This window comes from Triturus cristatus, chromosome 4_1 (genome assembly GCF_964204655.1).
Source record: "Triturus cristatus chromosome 4_1, aTriCri1.1, whole genome shotgun sequence".
NCBI lineage: Eukaryota > Metazoa > Chordata > Amphibia > Caudata > Salamandridae > Triturus > Triturus cristatus.
The window spans coordinates 1,148,025,721-1,148,041,579 of NC_140585.1; the positions used below are offsets into that span (position 1 = coordinate 1,148,025,721).

Consider the following 15,859-nt stretch of genomic DNA (forward strand, 5'->3'; position numbering starts at 1 on the left):
AATGCTGCGAATGAGATGCACAGGATGGTGACTTGCAGCATGGAGAACCGTATTACCTGCGGTCGGTTTCCTAAAGAGGCGAGTGTAGAGTTTACCAAAGTCAATAAAGATTTCAACATCCAAAAAGAACACCCTGTCTTGACTGATGTCTGAGGTGAAGCAGAGATTGAGGGAATTGGAATTAATAACCTCGATAAAATCAAGGATCTGCTGTTTAGTGCCACGCCAAACCATGAAAATATCATCTATAAAACGATACCAATGGATTACATGTTCAGACAGAGTATCAAGATGTTGACCATAGAGGACCAGCTCCTCCCAGTAGCCCATGTGAAGACAGGCATAACTGGGAGAAAAGCTGGCCCCCATGGCCACACCTCTGACTTGCTGATAGAATTGATTGCCAAACAAAGAAGTTATTGTGCAGGCAATAGGAAAGCATGGCTAGCAACATTTTGTTATGGTTGACCATATGAAGAGGTCGGGTTCCCAAGTAGTGCTGGACTGCTTTTACACCGTCAGAATGATAAATGCTGGTGTAGAGGGAGGTTACATCTAATGTAACCAACCAAAAAGATGGATCCCAATCAATCCCTGCTATTTTCCTTAAGATATATATATATAACCAGAAAGCTGTTTTCCATGCAGTGACAGCAATCGCGGACAGCAGTAAACTTTCAGCAGTTTAATTTATTTTGGCAGAATTACAGCAACTCGACGCGTTTCGGGTACACCATCCTTGGTCAAGGGTGGTGTACCCGAAACGCGTCGAGTTGCTGTAATTCTGCTAAAATAAATTAAACTGCTGAAAGTTTACTGCTGTCCGCGATTGCTGTCAGTGCATGGAAAACAGCTTTCTGGTTTTATTTACGAGGCTCGCCTCCTCGTCGCGGACCGCCATCGAAAGAGGAAAGGGAACGGCGACGTTCAAGTGTGCTGCACGAGAACACAGGTCAGGATATATATACATATACACGCTTGCCTGTCAATTCCCTTTCCGCTTGAAGAAGGCAAGTGCAGACCCAATTCTTTTCCAGTGATTTTATTGTGCTTTCACCTTGTCGCCATGACGCGTTTCGGCCGAAACCAACCGCCCTTGAATATATATATATATATATATATATATATATATATATATATATATATATATATATATATATATATATATATATATATATATATATATATATATAGTCTCAATTACAAATTAAAAGGTTGGTACAAACACAGCTTGCAAAGTTCTACTGTTGTAATCCATAAAAGAGTTACGATTTGAAGGAGAAATAAGCAGGCAACTTGCAAACCAGCATGCTCAAATGTGACAATATGTGAGGAGCAGAGGGTACTAGGTAGTAACTGTTGCATTAATATATTTGTCAAACCACATCCTCCTAAACAGGAATATTACACTGTTGCCTATGCAACGCTGAAAGTGAAGGCATTTTATATCCATGCACGTTCAACAGTTACCCTTTCATTATTAAGCAAACGCCTTCCATGTTGTGATGCCTCTGCTCAAATGGTCTGCAGCTCCTCACCAACCCGTCCCATGTCCCATGCCCCCACCCCAACCCAGTGTCTCCCACCAGCTGCTGACCTCAATTTCAAGGGATGCTTAAGAAGCATCAACATAATCAGAGTAAGGAATAGTGGTCTACGTCCATCAGCACAGAGCAGATGGAAATTATTTGATGAAAAAACATACACTTCACAGTTTTTGCACAGACGCGTAAATGAACCATGGAGAAGTTGGACAACGAAGTTCAGGGAAATAAGGAGGTGTGATGGGTACAGCAGGCCACATATGAAGTCAAGCAATAGATTTAATACATTTCTCCCAGGCCAGGCTGCTTCTTTTCTTCACTGGCTGTTCAGGTTCCAGTTCCTGGAATAAAGATCATGCGCCTTCGCCTCCATGCCAAAGCTGCATGCTAAACTAGAACACATCCATGCATCCACTAGCCAGTCGCCTTGCCAGATCTCCCATCGAAGAAAAACATGCTGCAAGGTGATGTTTTTTAAGGGGCTCCAGGGACTCACAAGATTAGCGCTTATGATGAGTATGCAAGCAGAGCAGAAAATAAGTACACCGTAAGTTAGATGTTATCACAAAGGAGAAACAGGGAGCGAAAACAACCGGAGGCCAAGATAGATGGGCAAATCATAGGGAGTGCGAAATGAGACAAGGGGAGGAACAGGTTCCACACAAGTTCCGAAAATAAAAAGTGGAAGGGAGGGAGGGTTGCAGAAGAGAGAACTGAAGAGTGACAGAGAAGGGAAATGCTCTCAAACAGGGATAGGAGGAAGGGGAAATGACAAATAGAATGGAAAAGGAAGAAGTAGCCAAAAGAGTAAGGAATAGAAAATGGAAGGAATAAACAGAGGATGACAAGGATAGAGCAAGATTGCATACAGGTGAGGGGGAATAGTGAAAAGCAAATACTGCTAGAACTAGGGAGTGAAAAATTGAAAGACAGAAAAAAATAAAGGGAATGAAAGAATGAGGCACACACATACAGGAGGATGGGAGCGGGAAGGGGCGCACAAGAGAGGAATACGGAGAGGTACAGGATACTGAAGAACATGAGTGGTTAAGAGAGGCGCTCATTATTGTAAGGGGTCTGAGCAGGCCTTATTGTACAAAGATACCAAAAAACACTGCTAGAGGAATCTCAACCACAACAATATTCTGTCCAAATCTGTCAGGGTTTTCCTACCTTCATGTGGTTCCCTAACTGTCTCATAATACTAATAAATGGCTTAACCTTGTTTTCAAATATATTAGATTTCAATAACAGTAATGCTTATGCCACAAGTAAACTGAATTAAACTTTGTTTTATTAATAAAAACAACAATACATTTTTTGTAAAACTTATTGAACTCTAAATTACGTTACACTAATTTAGATTAGCTTTATTATAATACACTAATACTAAAGGTAAACCAATTCCTAATTTATGCACTTCAATTAAAGCAAACCCTTACTGTAATCCGAAAGAGTCCAACTACCCTTACTTAAACTCAAAACTTACCCCAGTAGAAAAATAAACTCCATCTAATCAAATGAACACAAAGTACATTTTATTACATGAATTCTTAACTAAATGAAAATTATAAACATTATTCTAACCCTTTGTTTCAGGTGTACACATTTATTGCAATCTAATTTTATTAAATGTTAAAATTAACCTAACCGTAGAGATCCCCGACTTATTTCAAATTAATTGCAACAAAACAAATATTTAAAGTTATTCTAACCTAACCCGTTCTTTATTTGTTTTTCAACAAATTACAGTGATATTAACCATAGCCCTACATTAATATGAAGTACATCAATACAAATTATTTACCAGTAATTTAGTAACACTAAACTAAAACTACCTTAAAAGTTATTTTCCTGCTGCTCTGGAGAAAATGATGATGCAGCTGAGTAAATGAAGTCAGAGTAAAGGCACTGTCACAGTACTTGAAGGGAAGTTAAATTCACAGTAAATGGGGCAACTGAAGTTCAAGCTCAGCCGATGAGAACCTGCCAAGCCTTCCTTGTTAAAGGCAGGCAATATACCTTTTATGGGAGAAATTCCTGGTATCCATCAATATGGCAAGAGGCTGGGTTAAAAGTCGGTCATTTTATAGTGTGTTTCAAATTTCAAACTGTTGCACGTCTTCCTCACCTACAGTTGATAATAGTGTAAACAACCTTTTTCAATTAGTTGACTGGTACTGCCCTATTAGTTGGGCACACAGCGTCATGACAGCAAGGGGCTTCTAAACATCAGAGAGCTTAAATCAAGGCTGTGAGGTTGCGAGAGCATCTCGCGCCCACAGAACTCCTTCTCGTGCCACAGATATTCTCACACAGGCCCAACATGGAGGTCAGTGGGACTCGGGATTCACAAATGTGTTTCCCTGGCAATCAGAATTCTTTTGACTAGGTCAGGTGCCAGTCTCCTTCATCTGAACAAGCCTTTTACTGATGCCACAATCATGGCATATGTGGTAGCAGGTAAGATTTTAATTTCCCTTGCCTAGAGGGAGTGCAGATGTACTTTGTAACTGTAAACAGGAGATGGCAGTAATATATACTTGGATGCGGGGCAGAAAGCAACAGGAACTACTGTGAAGCTGTATACACTTCCGATGGGAATTAAGGCAGATGTGGATTAAAAACAGGAGCAGTGACTGTATAAGATATGAAGGCAAAATAGACAACTAGAAAAAGCCACCAACTAAGGACAGGTGGCAACACCAGGAGTGCAGAGGACCGAGGAAGGGGCATGTAAGACTTAGGTAAAGACAGCATCTAGTGTAGAGGTGAGAGATACAGAACACAAGAAATCAAAGACAGCAGAAACTGTTGACGAGTTGTTCAGACAGGGAAGAGAAAGAATGTGTGAGCAGTTGAACAGGTAAAAGGAAAAGCACTCTGAGCAGAAATTGCTTAGCGAGAAGATGGAGAAAGTAGGGAATGCAAAAGAACTGAGGAACAGCATGGAGGGGAAGAGTTAAGACCAGTGCGATGAAACACAAAGAGAAAGCAACATACATAGGAAAGATAAAATCTGCAGAGTAGAGATCAGAGGATACTAAAATGAGAGAGTAGAACGAGAGCTAAAAAAAAGCTGTTGGAGAAAGGAAAAGTAGATGTCCAATTAGAGAAAGCTGAAGATGCTGAGAAAAGAGACAAAGCACAGATGGGGAGCAGGAGATGCTGAGGATGCGAGCAGAGGTAAATAGTGTGATTTGAATAAAGCAAGAATAATGCAGAAGTTTCTGTGGAGGAAAGGAAAAATAAGCAATTCATAGGAAGAAGATATAAAGCATGTTCTAGTAAGCAGGGAAAGATAAAACAGAAGCGAGGGAGAAAAAGAACGCTGGAGATTAGAAAGAAAGTTTAAGTGAGATGAGAAAGGAGAGATAAATTGGAAGACGCTCATAACACAGAGAAAGAGCAGAAGATGAAGGAGGAAAGAAAAAACTGAAATGAGTGAGAAAAGCAAAAGGCGATGTAGAGGCAAAGCAGGTGATCTTGAGGAAGGAGTGGTAAGGCACGAAACGCTCAGACAGAAGAATTTGCAATACTGAGGGAGGAGATGCAGAGGAAGGCAAGGTAAAAAAGCAGCTAGTGGGAAAGAACGGGTAAGGCAGGGGAACCTTGGGACTAGAGGTATAGAAATAATGTCAAAAGAGAGCAGTAATTAGTGAAAGAGAATTAACGTGAGAGAAATCAAAAAGGAGTAGTAAAGCTAGGAAGTGGAAGGTAAGCAGAAATGTAAAAGCAAAGAAGACAATGCTAAAGAAAGAAGGGTTTAGCTGGAGCCAGTGAAGCAGAAGAGGTAGATTAAGTGATGCTGGGGACAGCGTAGCAAGGCAAGAGAAACTAAAGAGGGAAAGGCAAAGAAAGAGGAGATGCTAAGGAATGAGAGTTAAAGAAAAATGATAAGAAAGGAATGATGTAAAAAAAAAAAAGGTCTTGTGGAAAAGGCCAGATAAAGCAGATGAACTGAAGTAGGAGATGCGGAGTAAGGCCACGTAAAGCATGATATAGTGAGGAAGGCGATGTAAAGCAGAAGGTAGTAAAAGAGGTCAATCAGGACATGCTGCAGTACAAGAAGTAAACAGAAAACAGGAGATCCTGAGGATAGAGAATTTTTTTCTAAGATAAATTAAAAGCTACTTGTTTAAGGGGGCCAAGATGGATGAAAGAAAATTATCCTCCTCTTCCGGGGATACACGTTCTACATGTTACCTGGAACTGGACAAAATTAAAAGAGAATGAAGCAGAGCGGGAGAGAGGACACGGGGGTGGGGGGGGGGGAAATTGGGTGCAGGAGGAACACATGGCACATGGAGATGTGAGATAGCAGCCTTCAGTAAAGCAGGAGACATCAAGCAGCAATGATAAAAAGTTCTGGTACCTGCTCGCAGGGATGGAGCGGGGGCTGGGCTTAGAGTGACCACAATAACTGGATTGGGGGAACAGAAACAAAAAGACAGGATAAATCACACAAAGAAATCTGCTTCTTCAAAACAAACCAAAAAGGAAAAGAATTAAACTTGTATGCAGATACAGGGCTTGCAAGCGATGAGAATGAGGCCCACTGGCAGTGATGGTGTGGCGAGGAGGAGGTCGCACTCTTGGACAGTCATTTTTTCCCCCCACTCGAAACTGGGTCCGTAATGTAAGTTTACAATATCTACTTTTATGCCAACTCTAGGATGCCACACATTTTCACCGCTTAGCTTTCCATTCATGCCGTTCCTTTAACAAGCAATGGCAGTGGTGTACAAAAGAGGTCCTGGGGACACAGCCAAGGTCACTCTGCACAGCTTAAGATCGTGCAAAACAGACTCTGTATCCAAAGAGAGGGAGAGCAGGGGATTGTCCCCTCTGGGAAACAGTGTGTGTGAGATGTGGCACAAAGGCCTAGGTCAATAGCCAAAGGTGCTGCAAAGACCAACAACGGCTGAGCGCGATGAGTATTGCGGACAAGTTGAGTAGGCACACTGAATTGCAGAAGGGTATGACCTGCAACTAGAGTTACTACACACTATCAAAGGCCTTGCACAGTAGGGTCTGGAGGTGTAATCACGGGAAGCAAAAGTACATCTTTAGAAATGGTAAAAATGTAATTGAAAAATGCTGAAAAAAGAAGCCATGGTTCGTCACTCAGGACAGCAAAACATTTGTTAAAAAAAAGTTACATTTTGTTGAATCGACGGTGCACAACTAAAGCTATGAATTCCTTGAAGTTGACAAGTTCTAATAAGCAATGCTACCTTAATTATCCGCTCCCTCATTACCCTATACTGCGAATGACAATTCACATTATGTGACTGCATCAAAAAGGACATCAATTACATCAAGGTAGCACATAGGGAAGCTGGAATATTCAGCTGAAGTGCATGATCTGGCTGAATGTCAGTCCTTGTCCCCACATTATGCTGGACATGGCCAAAGGCCGTGCCTAGTTGCCACTTGGGAGAGGCATGTTTAAATCAGGGCCTAGTAAAGGCACTAACAGTATGTTGACTACCATAAACGTAAGCTCTAGCCTCAGTAACGGTTAGCAATCAGTGTAAGGGCATAAGAGGAGTATGAAGAGTGGTGGGAAGAAGGAAGCTCACTTTTATTGGTGAATTTCAACATTATCTAGGTTTTGTATCACAAATCATACCTTCAATTATTTTGGGAGGTGGTTAAACAAAAGTCATAACAAAATGTACTCCTCCTCCACAAAACAAACCATAACTTCGATTTCAGTGTGTGTTTGTGTGTGAGATATCACCTACTGGCGGTCGTCAGTAGGTAGTTATAGTTAGGATGTAGCGTCCTTAGGAAGAGCGTTTTTTCATTTGCCAAGAACTATGGCATGTTTGACGAATCTTTGCAATTTTCAAAACTAATTTGACACCAACTTCAGCTGCGGTCTTGAAAATTTCATGGTGATCCGTCAAGCATGGGGTGATAAAAAAAAAAAGGGTGGAGGGTTCCAAAACGCATTTTCCCCATGTTAATTTTCATAGAAAATTCAAACACAGCTACAACCCGAACTGCTGAAAGGAAGTACACGGAAGTACACCAAATATGGCAGAAAGGTAGCTGTTGGTCCAGAAAGCACCTTTTTGTTAAATGGTGTAAATCTGTTTAGTAGTTGCAGAGAAAGTGTAAGAAATTACGAGTTCTATATCTAGAGGCGCGAATGAACCGTGACCCCTTCCGATCTCGTGCTGAGATACGATTGGCAGCCAACACTTCAAACGAGAAGTGTTGGCAGAAATCTTGGAACTCGGCTTGAACCGGATCCCAAAACAAACAATAAATAAAAATAAATAAAAAAGGGGCGCAGGGTAGAAACACCCTGACCCTATCAATCAATCAATCAATCAAGACATTTATAAAGCGCGCTACTCACCCGGAGGGTCTCAAGGCGCTAGGGGGAGGGGGGTCCGCTACTGCTTGAACAGCCAGGTCTTGAGTTGCTTCCTGAAGGAGAGGTGCTCTTGAGTCAGGCGGAGGTGGATGGGGAGGGAGTTCAAAGTCTTGGCTGCCAGGTAGGAGAAGGATCTTCCTCCCATGGTGGCTCTTCGGATGCGTGGAACGGTGGCGAGGGCGTGGCTGGTCGATCGTAGGTGGCGTGTGGGACTGTAGAAGGTCAGGCGGTTGTTGAGGTATCTGGGGCCCAGGTCGTGGAGGGCCTTGTGTGCGTGGGTGAGGAGTCAGGACGTGATTCTCTTGCTGACGGGGAGCCAGTGCAGGTCTCTCAGGTGACCGGAGATGTGGCTGTGTCGGGGGATGTCAAGGATGAGTCGTGCGGAGGCGTTCTGGATGCGTTGGAGTCTTTTCATCGAGAGGGAGGAGTCCAGGATGAAGCCCAGGTTGCGTGCGTGGTCCGTAGGTTTGGGTGCGCTGCCCAGGGCGGGGGGCCACCAGGAGTCGTCCCAGGCGGAGGGTGATGATCCCAGGATGAGGACTTCCGTCTTGTCTGAGTTCAGTTTCAGGCGGCTGTTCATCATCCACTCGGCTACGTCTTTCATCCCTTCGTGTAGGTTGGTTCTGGCGGTGGCTGGGTCGTTGGTGAGGGAGAGGATCAGCTGAGTGTCGTCTGCGTAGGAGATGATGTTGAGGTTGTGTTGGCGTGCGATGGCTGCGAGGGGGCTCATGTAGACGTTGAAGAGGGTGGGGCTGAGTGATGATCCTTGCGGGACGCCGCAGATGACTTCGGTGGCCTCGGATCTGAACGGGGGAGGCGGACTCTCTGGGTTCTTCCGGCGAGGAACGAGATGATCCAATCGAGAGCCCTCTCTTGGATTCCGATGTTGCTGAGGCGCTGTACTAGGGTGCGGTGGCAGACAGTGTTGAACGCTGCGAAGAGGTCTAGGAGGATGAGGGCCGCTGTTTCCCCGTTGTCGAGGTGGGCTCGGATGTCGTCAGTGGCTGTGATGAGGGCGGTCTCTGTGTTGTGGTTGGCTCGGAAGCCGGACTGCGAGTGGTCGAGGGATCCGTTTGTCTCGAGGAAGGCGGCAAGCTGTCTGTTGACGGTCTTCTCGATGACTTTGGCAGGAAAAGGCAGGAGCGAGATGGGGCGGTAGTTCTTGAGGTCGGAGGGGTCTGCTGATGGCTTCTTCAGGAGGGCGCTGAGCTCGGCGTGCTTCCAGCTCTCCGGGAAGGTGGCAGTGTTGAAGGAGCAGTTGATGATGTCCCGGAGTTGGGGCGCGATGACTGAGTCGGCCTTGTTGAAGACTTGGTGGGGGCATGGGTTGGTTGGTGATCCGAAGTGGATGGTGTTCATCGCGTGGATGGTGTCTTCGGTGCTGACCGGGGTCCAGGCGCGGAGGGTGGTGGTGGGGGTCGTCGGTTCGGTGGTTGGGTGCGTGGTCTGTGCGCCGAAGCTGTTGTGTATATCGGCGATCTTGCGGTGAAAGAAGGAGGCGAGGGAGTCGCAGAGGTCTTGTGAGGGAGTGATGTCGTTGTTTCCGGCGGTGGGGTTGGAGAGCTCTTTGACGATGCTGAAGAGTTCCTTGCTGTTGTGTGCGTTGTTGTCTAGTCGTTCCTTGAATGCTGTCCTCTTGGTGGTGTGGATCAGCTGGTGGTGTTTGTGGGAGGCGTGCTTGAGGGCGGTCATGTTGTCTGTAGTCGGGTTTTTTCGCCAGGCTTTCTCGAGGGTACGGCAGTTCTTTTTGGAGTTTTTGAGGTAGTCGTTGAACCAGGAGGCTTTCTTGCTGCCGGGCCTGCTGGGGTGGTTTTTCAGAGGTGCGAGGACGTCAGCGCAGTTGGTGATCCACTGTGTGAGGTTGTTGACTGCTTGGTTGGGGTCCATTGAGCTGGCAGGAGGGTTCTGGCTCAGTGATGTGGTGAGCTGGTCGGTGGTGATCTTGTTCCAGTTCCTGCGGGGAGCCTGTTGCGGGTGGTGGGGAGTCGTGGTTCTTCTGAAGCTGAAATGGACGCAGCTGTGGTCTGTCCAGTGGAGTACGGTGGCGTGGCTGAAGGAGATGTACTTGCTGGAGGAGAAGACTGGATCAAGCGTGTGTCCGGCGTAGTGGGTGGGAGAGTTCACCAGTTGCTTGAGTCCGAGGTTGGCAAGGTTGTCCAGCAGGGTGGTGGTGTTGTTGTCGTTGTTGTTCTCCAGGTGGAAGTTGAGGTGCCCTAGGAGGATGTAGTCAGCGGAGGGGAGGGCGTGTGGGCTGATGAAGTCTGCGATGTCTTCGCTGAATTGAGTGCGGGGTCCTGGGGGTCTGTAGATGAGGGTGCCACCGAGTGTGGTCTTGGGGTCGGTGTGTATCTGGAAGTGAAGGTGTTCGGCAGCTGTGAGGGTGTCGGAGTTGGTCGTGATGCGGATGGTGTTCTTGTGGACGATGGCGAGGCCTCCTCCTGCCTGGTTGACGCGGTCCCTCCGGGTGATCTTGTATCCGTCCGGGATGGCGATGGCGATGTCGGGTGCTGAGGAGGCGTTCATCCATGTTTCCGTGAGGAAGGCGACGTCTGGAGATGTGGTGTCGAGCAGGTTCCAGAGTTCCACGGCGTGTCTGTGGACGGAGCGGGTGTTGAGCAGGATGCACTTCAGGTGGTTGCTGCTGGTGCTCGGCTTGGCGGGTGCGGTACAGGTCCGGATGCAGAAGAACTTGCAGGAATGGCAGCTGAATGGTCCGTGGGTGCGTCTTGGGGTGGCTCTGCAGCAGCCGGGGATCCGGCCGAAGTGGAGTGCGATGAGAGTGGCGGCGTTGTAGGACTTGCGGGTGGGCTGGCATCTGCGGGGGCCAGGGGGTCTGGCGCTGGGCGCGGGCCAGGCGCGGATGGGCGCAGACGGGCTTGCCTTAGGCGCGCCAGCGGTGCGCCCGCTGCGCGGCCTCCATATGAGTGGGAGAGGGAGGGAGGAGCAGCTGGGAGGTGGGAGCGGGGAGGCCAATGGGTGACAAGGGGGCGGGGCCGCCGGGACGCAGCGGCGGGAAATGGGCGGCGAGGAAGGGGCACACAATCAAGGGTACAGAAAGCAAAAGAGTGGTACAGATAATCAGGGCACAAAAGGCAAAAGGACACAAACACTCAGGACACAGAAGGCAAAAGGGGCGATGAGAGGCACAGAGACAACAGGAGTATCGCCAAGGCAGAGGCTAACACGAGCGGCAGCGATCGAAATGCAGGTCACACAGGGGGCTGCGTGGCGGTGAGGGGAGCGACCTGCCTGGTGAACAGGGTCAAAGGTCGCTCTCTCTACCGCTGCGCGGCCTCCATATGAGTGGGAGAGGGAGGGAGGAGCAGCTGGGAGGTGGGAGCGGGGAGGCCAATGGGTGACAAGGGGGCGGGGCCGCCGGGACGCAGCGGCGGGAAACGGGCGGCGAGGAAGGGGCACACAATCAAGGGTACCGAAAGCAAAAAAGTGGTACAGATAATCAGGGCGCAAAAGGACACAAACACTCAGGACACAGAAGGCAAAAGGGAGACAGTCAGTCAGGGCACAGAAGGCAAAAGGGGAGATGAGAGGCACAGAGACAACAGGAGTATCGCCAAGGCAGAGGCTAACACGAGCGGCAGCGATCGAAATGCAGGTCACACAGGGGGCTGCGTGGCGGTGAGGGGAGCGACCTGCCTGGTGAACAGGGTCAAAGGTCACCCTATAGGCCTCTTGCAGGGGGGTCCCACAGGGAGTCCTCAAAACAAAAACAAAATTATGAATTTTTGGGGCCCTAAGTCAGTGGGAGTAGTGATGGATCCGCAAATCTTGCCAACATTTTTTTTTAAAAAGGAAGCGCGGCCTTCTGCACATCATTTCTAATCAGCCCCCGGGTGGGCCAGGTCCCGGGGGCATGTCCAAAATATGTAGGAGGGGGAGCATGGGGCCCCCCCCTCCTAAGAACCCTCAAGCCCCAGGGACTGCCACCTCCCCAGGGCAAATTTTGTATTAATGTGGGACCCACCCCCTCCCAAAATATAACAAATGCAGGGGGGCCATGCGCCTCCCCAAGCACCAGGGACTGGCACCCTTCCCGGTGCAAATGCTAACAGTGAAAGGGGGGGGCTGCGTTGCTCCTCGCAGCCTCAGGGACCACCACCTTCTCAGGCTGTGACCCGCAATGGAGGGGAGCCATAGATGACCCTGGGGACCACCACCCTTGCTATGTCCAGGGGTGCCCACCCCCAGGACATGGCTGTTTGCTATGGCTTGGTGGGAGCTTTACTACTCCCGCCAAGCCATCAGTGATGTCACAGACCAAGTCATGAGTGATGCAATATGTGAGGTAATAAGCAGTGCACTGCGTAAGTTATAGTTAGTTAAGATAAATATAACTGCCAAATTTCACTGATTTTGTATGAGTGAAATCGGAGCGCAACTATAACGTCCCTGTAACATATACATATATATATATATATATATATATATATACACACACACACACACACACACACACACACACACACACAGACACACACACACATATTTCATACAATGAAGGCCTTGGCAAAAACTAGAGGTAGTCGCGACAAATAAATAATTTAATATTATCCCTGGAGTGCCTCCTTCAAACAAAAGTGTTTGGAATCTGTAAGTGGGTGGTGTTACCGATATACAACTGTATATATCCGTAATAAGAACCATCCTTTAACAATCATTTACCTTTATACACGCTAAAGACTTTCCAGCATTATGAAAGGATCTGAATAGCTGCTGAAAACCTGAAGGATTCTCCCTAAACGAAAAAATCTTGCAGCAATTCACTATGGAATACTTTATATATATTATCTACTGGCGGTCGCCAGTAGATAGTTATAGTTAGGACCGTGTTTCCATAGGAAATCTGAAAATTCTATTTTGAATAACTTTGGCGCCGGTTGACGAATCCTCGCGAATTTTTCAAAATAGGTGGGGCGCTCCGCTCCGCTCCTACCCTGAAAGTCTCGGGGTGATTAGTCAAGTGGGGGCCGAGAAAAAAGGGGGGTCCCAAAACGCGTTTTCCCCATGCATTTTTCCATAGGGACCTTTAGTCCAAGGTACAGCCCGAACGGCTGAACAGAATTATTTGAAATTTGGCAAAGAGAAAGTCCTCAGGTCAGGGATGTACCTTTTGAATATCTGGAGTCAATCTGTTCAGTAGTTCCTGAGAAAATTTCAGTGAAAAGTACATATATATCTATAGGCGCGCACCGTGCGTGTACGGTAAGCATACCGTACGTGCACGCTGACGTGCGCGAGCGTAATTCTGATTGGTGGTTACATGACAGTAAACATTCCAGTCGGTCGAAATCAGGAAGTGTCGGCCGCCATTTTGTCTCTCGCAGTCTGAGACAGTGAAAAACAAAGGTGGAGAATGTGAAAAGGGGGCAGGGTGGACAGTTCCTGACCCCCTAGCGTTTGTCAAGGGGGTCACTGAAGGACCCCCAAGGATGAAAAAAACATTTATTTTTTTTCGAAAAAGCGCGGGTTGCGCGCACTGTGCGCGCACGGCACTGACAACGCATCGTGGGTGCTCGGTGCGCGCACGGTGAAGAACCTGAAAAAAAAAAAATATTAATAAATACATAACTTATCATTTAAAAAACTGTACAAATTCACTTAAAAAACCATAGGTTTCACACACGTTATAGTTAGGAATTAGCATTTAAAAAACCTTGCAAATTCACTTAAAAAACCATAGGTTTCACACATGTTATAGTTAGCTGGACATTTCCCTCGTAAAAAACCAATGAAATTCCCCCGTTAATAGTTAGTGCGGGCAACTATAACTAACGCGACCGCAATCCTCTGCTGATGACGTCAGATATTACATCACTGATTAAATATGTGTCTTTCTGAAAAATAAATATTTGTAATATATGTATAGCTAAAGATTAATGGAAGAAGACATGGGTAAATAGGTGTCTAAATACAGTGATGTAATATCTGACGTCATCAGCAGAGGATTGCGGTCGCGTGAGTTATAGTGGCCTGCACTAACTATAACGGGGGAATTTCATTGTTTTTTTACGAGGGAAATGTCCAGCTAACTATAACATGTGTGAAACCTATGGTTTTTTAAGTGAATATATATATGTATATACACACACACACACAAACAATTCAACAAAGTTGCCTGCTGTAAGAAGGTCCACACAGGTAAGTATAGTTCAGCCACAATTTTATTGAAGAAACAGCGGACTGTCTCGCCATGATTTCATGTCCTGCCCAACGCGTTTCGTGCACTGGAGCACTTTGTCAAGGGCTGCGGGCATCTCCCAGGCATACAAAAGCACGGCAGTTTCTTGGAGCACTTATGAAAATACTGTCCCCGCCCTTGTGGGCCACCATATAAAAATACATACCACAAAAGTGTTAGCCATCAGATGCAAAATGCAGACTTCATAAATCACTCATCCGACCGAACATAAATCGATTCATTTAAGCAGCCCCATTTGTAAACATCAAGCAAGTACCCTCAAGCCAAAAGCTTCCAAATCTACACATCTCGGCCTCTGCTCTCCGGGTCAGAAATTTCACAGAAGCCATGGTTTGAGTCATCGGAAAAAGAGTGACTGCCAGGAAATGGCTGTTCAAATATTGTTAAGTGATTGGGAGGCCTATGGGGACTGAACAGCTCACATGTCATCCAAAACATATAGCATGTGTATGCTATTGTGGCAGAACAGATTACCTGGCATTGAGGAGGGTGATTTACAGTTAAGCCAAGATCAGACTGTTCAGGGCTTATTAAAATCAGTGACCTTGCTCAACTTGGTTTCATGAAACGTAATCCCATGGGTAGAATAGCAGAATGTTCGATTTTCCACTGTAGAAAAGACTGCACATTTATACGTGTCCAGCTGTTGGGAAGTTCAATAAAATGAGACAGTAGTCCACAATAGATGCTCTGAAGGAAAAAAAAACAGGTGCGAAAGATTGTACGTAGACGCAGAAGGCTAGATCGCGGTGGCGAGTACATACGCTCTCTGTTTAGTCTACGGCGAGATATTGGTTACAAGGATGGAAAATAGATATCCAAGGTGAACAGAATGCACTGCCTGCCGATCGTGCCGTTGCTGAAGGCCACCCAACACAGCATGTCCAGACCTCCAGAGACGCTTTCAGCTGTGCAGCAATCCAAGGTTTAAAGTGTTTAATTAGATTTCAGTGGTTGCTTTAGATTAGTCTTTAAAAATATAAATTTTTGGCTTTACAGTGCATTGGGGCAGCAGTTCATTAAAAAAAAAACATAAGTACTGGGGTTCAAAGTTTTTAGGACTCCAATGTAAGGGCTGCTGAATACCAAGGCTACATAGTCTTGATGGCACATCCTGAGACTTCTTACACTGCAAAACACTTACTTTCTCTTTATCTCACATAACCTCCGCTTCTCCCTCTTTCCATATATTCATTTTTCTCCATTCTCTGCCTCTCTTCCTTGCTCCGAGTCCAACTGATGTTAAACACACCACCCGCAGACATTGGCACAAGTTAAGCACTACATCTGGAGCTGAAAAGCTGCAAGGATTCTTTGATTGGGCCCACCAGCCTCCAAACTACTTGCTGCTGTATTACCAGTACAATGGATTGCAATTTTGTTTCCAACTATTATCGGGCAGTAGCTACATGAAGGACTGATTGATTATTACAAGGTTACTGGTTTTTCCATTAGACCTTTGCCTGCAGTGCATGGCACCTTAAAGCAGACAGCAGAGGAGACGACTGTTGTGCTCTCGAAAACATATTCATGTTTCGCCCCACCCAATACTAGGACGTCGACCTGGTTAGAAATTTCACCAGATGGTGACTTCATTGTTTTGAAGCAGAGCTCAGTGCTCACGGTCTGGTCGTCCTTTCACATTGAAGCACAAGGTTAATATGGTTATACACAGTCATGTGTTGGTGAAAGCACCCAACAACCTTC

The 15,859-nt window shown here is 46.4% G+C and overlaps 1 protein-coding gene across 2 annotated transcripts in view; it reads right to left on the reverse strand.

The window, feature by feature from the left end:
* MAP2K7 (mitogen-activated protein kinase kinase 7) overlaps positions 1-15,859 on the reverse strand; it is a 178,911-nt gene that overhangs the window by 117,950 nt on the left and 45,102 nt on the right. The window contains exon 2 of one of the 2 annotated variants that reach the window (XM_085654284.1): positions 5,920-5,967. The exons of the other annotated variant lie outside the window; for it this stretch is intronic. Coding sequence (XP_085510410.1) covers positions 5,920-5,967 — 48 coding nt within the window. The remainder of the gene's footprint in view (positions 1-5,919; positions 5,968-15,859) is intronic. 2 annotated transcript variants of the gene reach the window in all.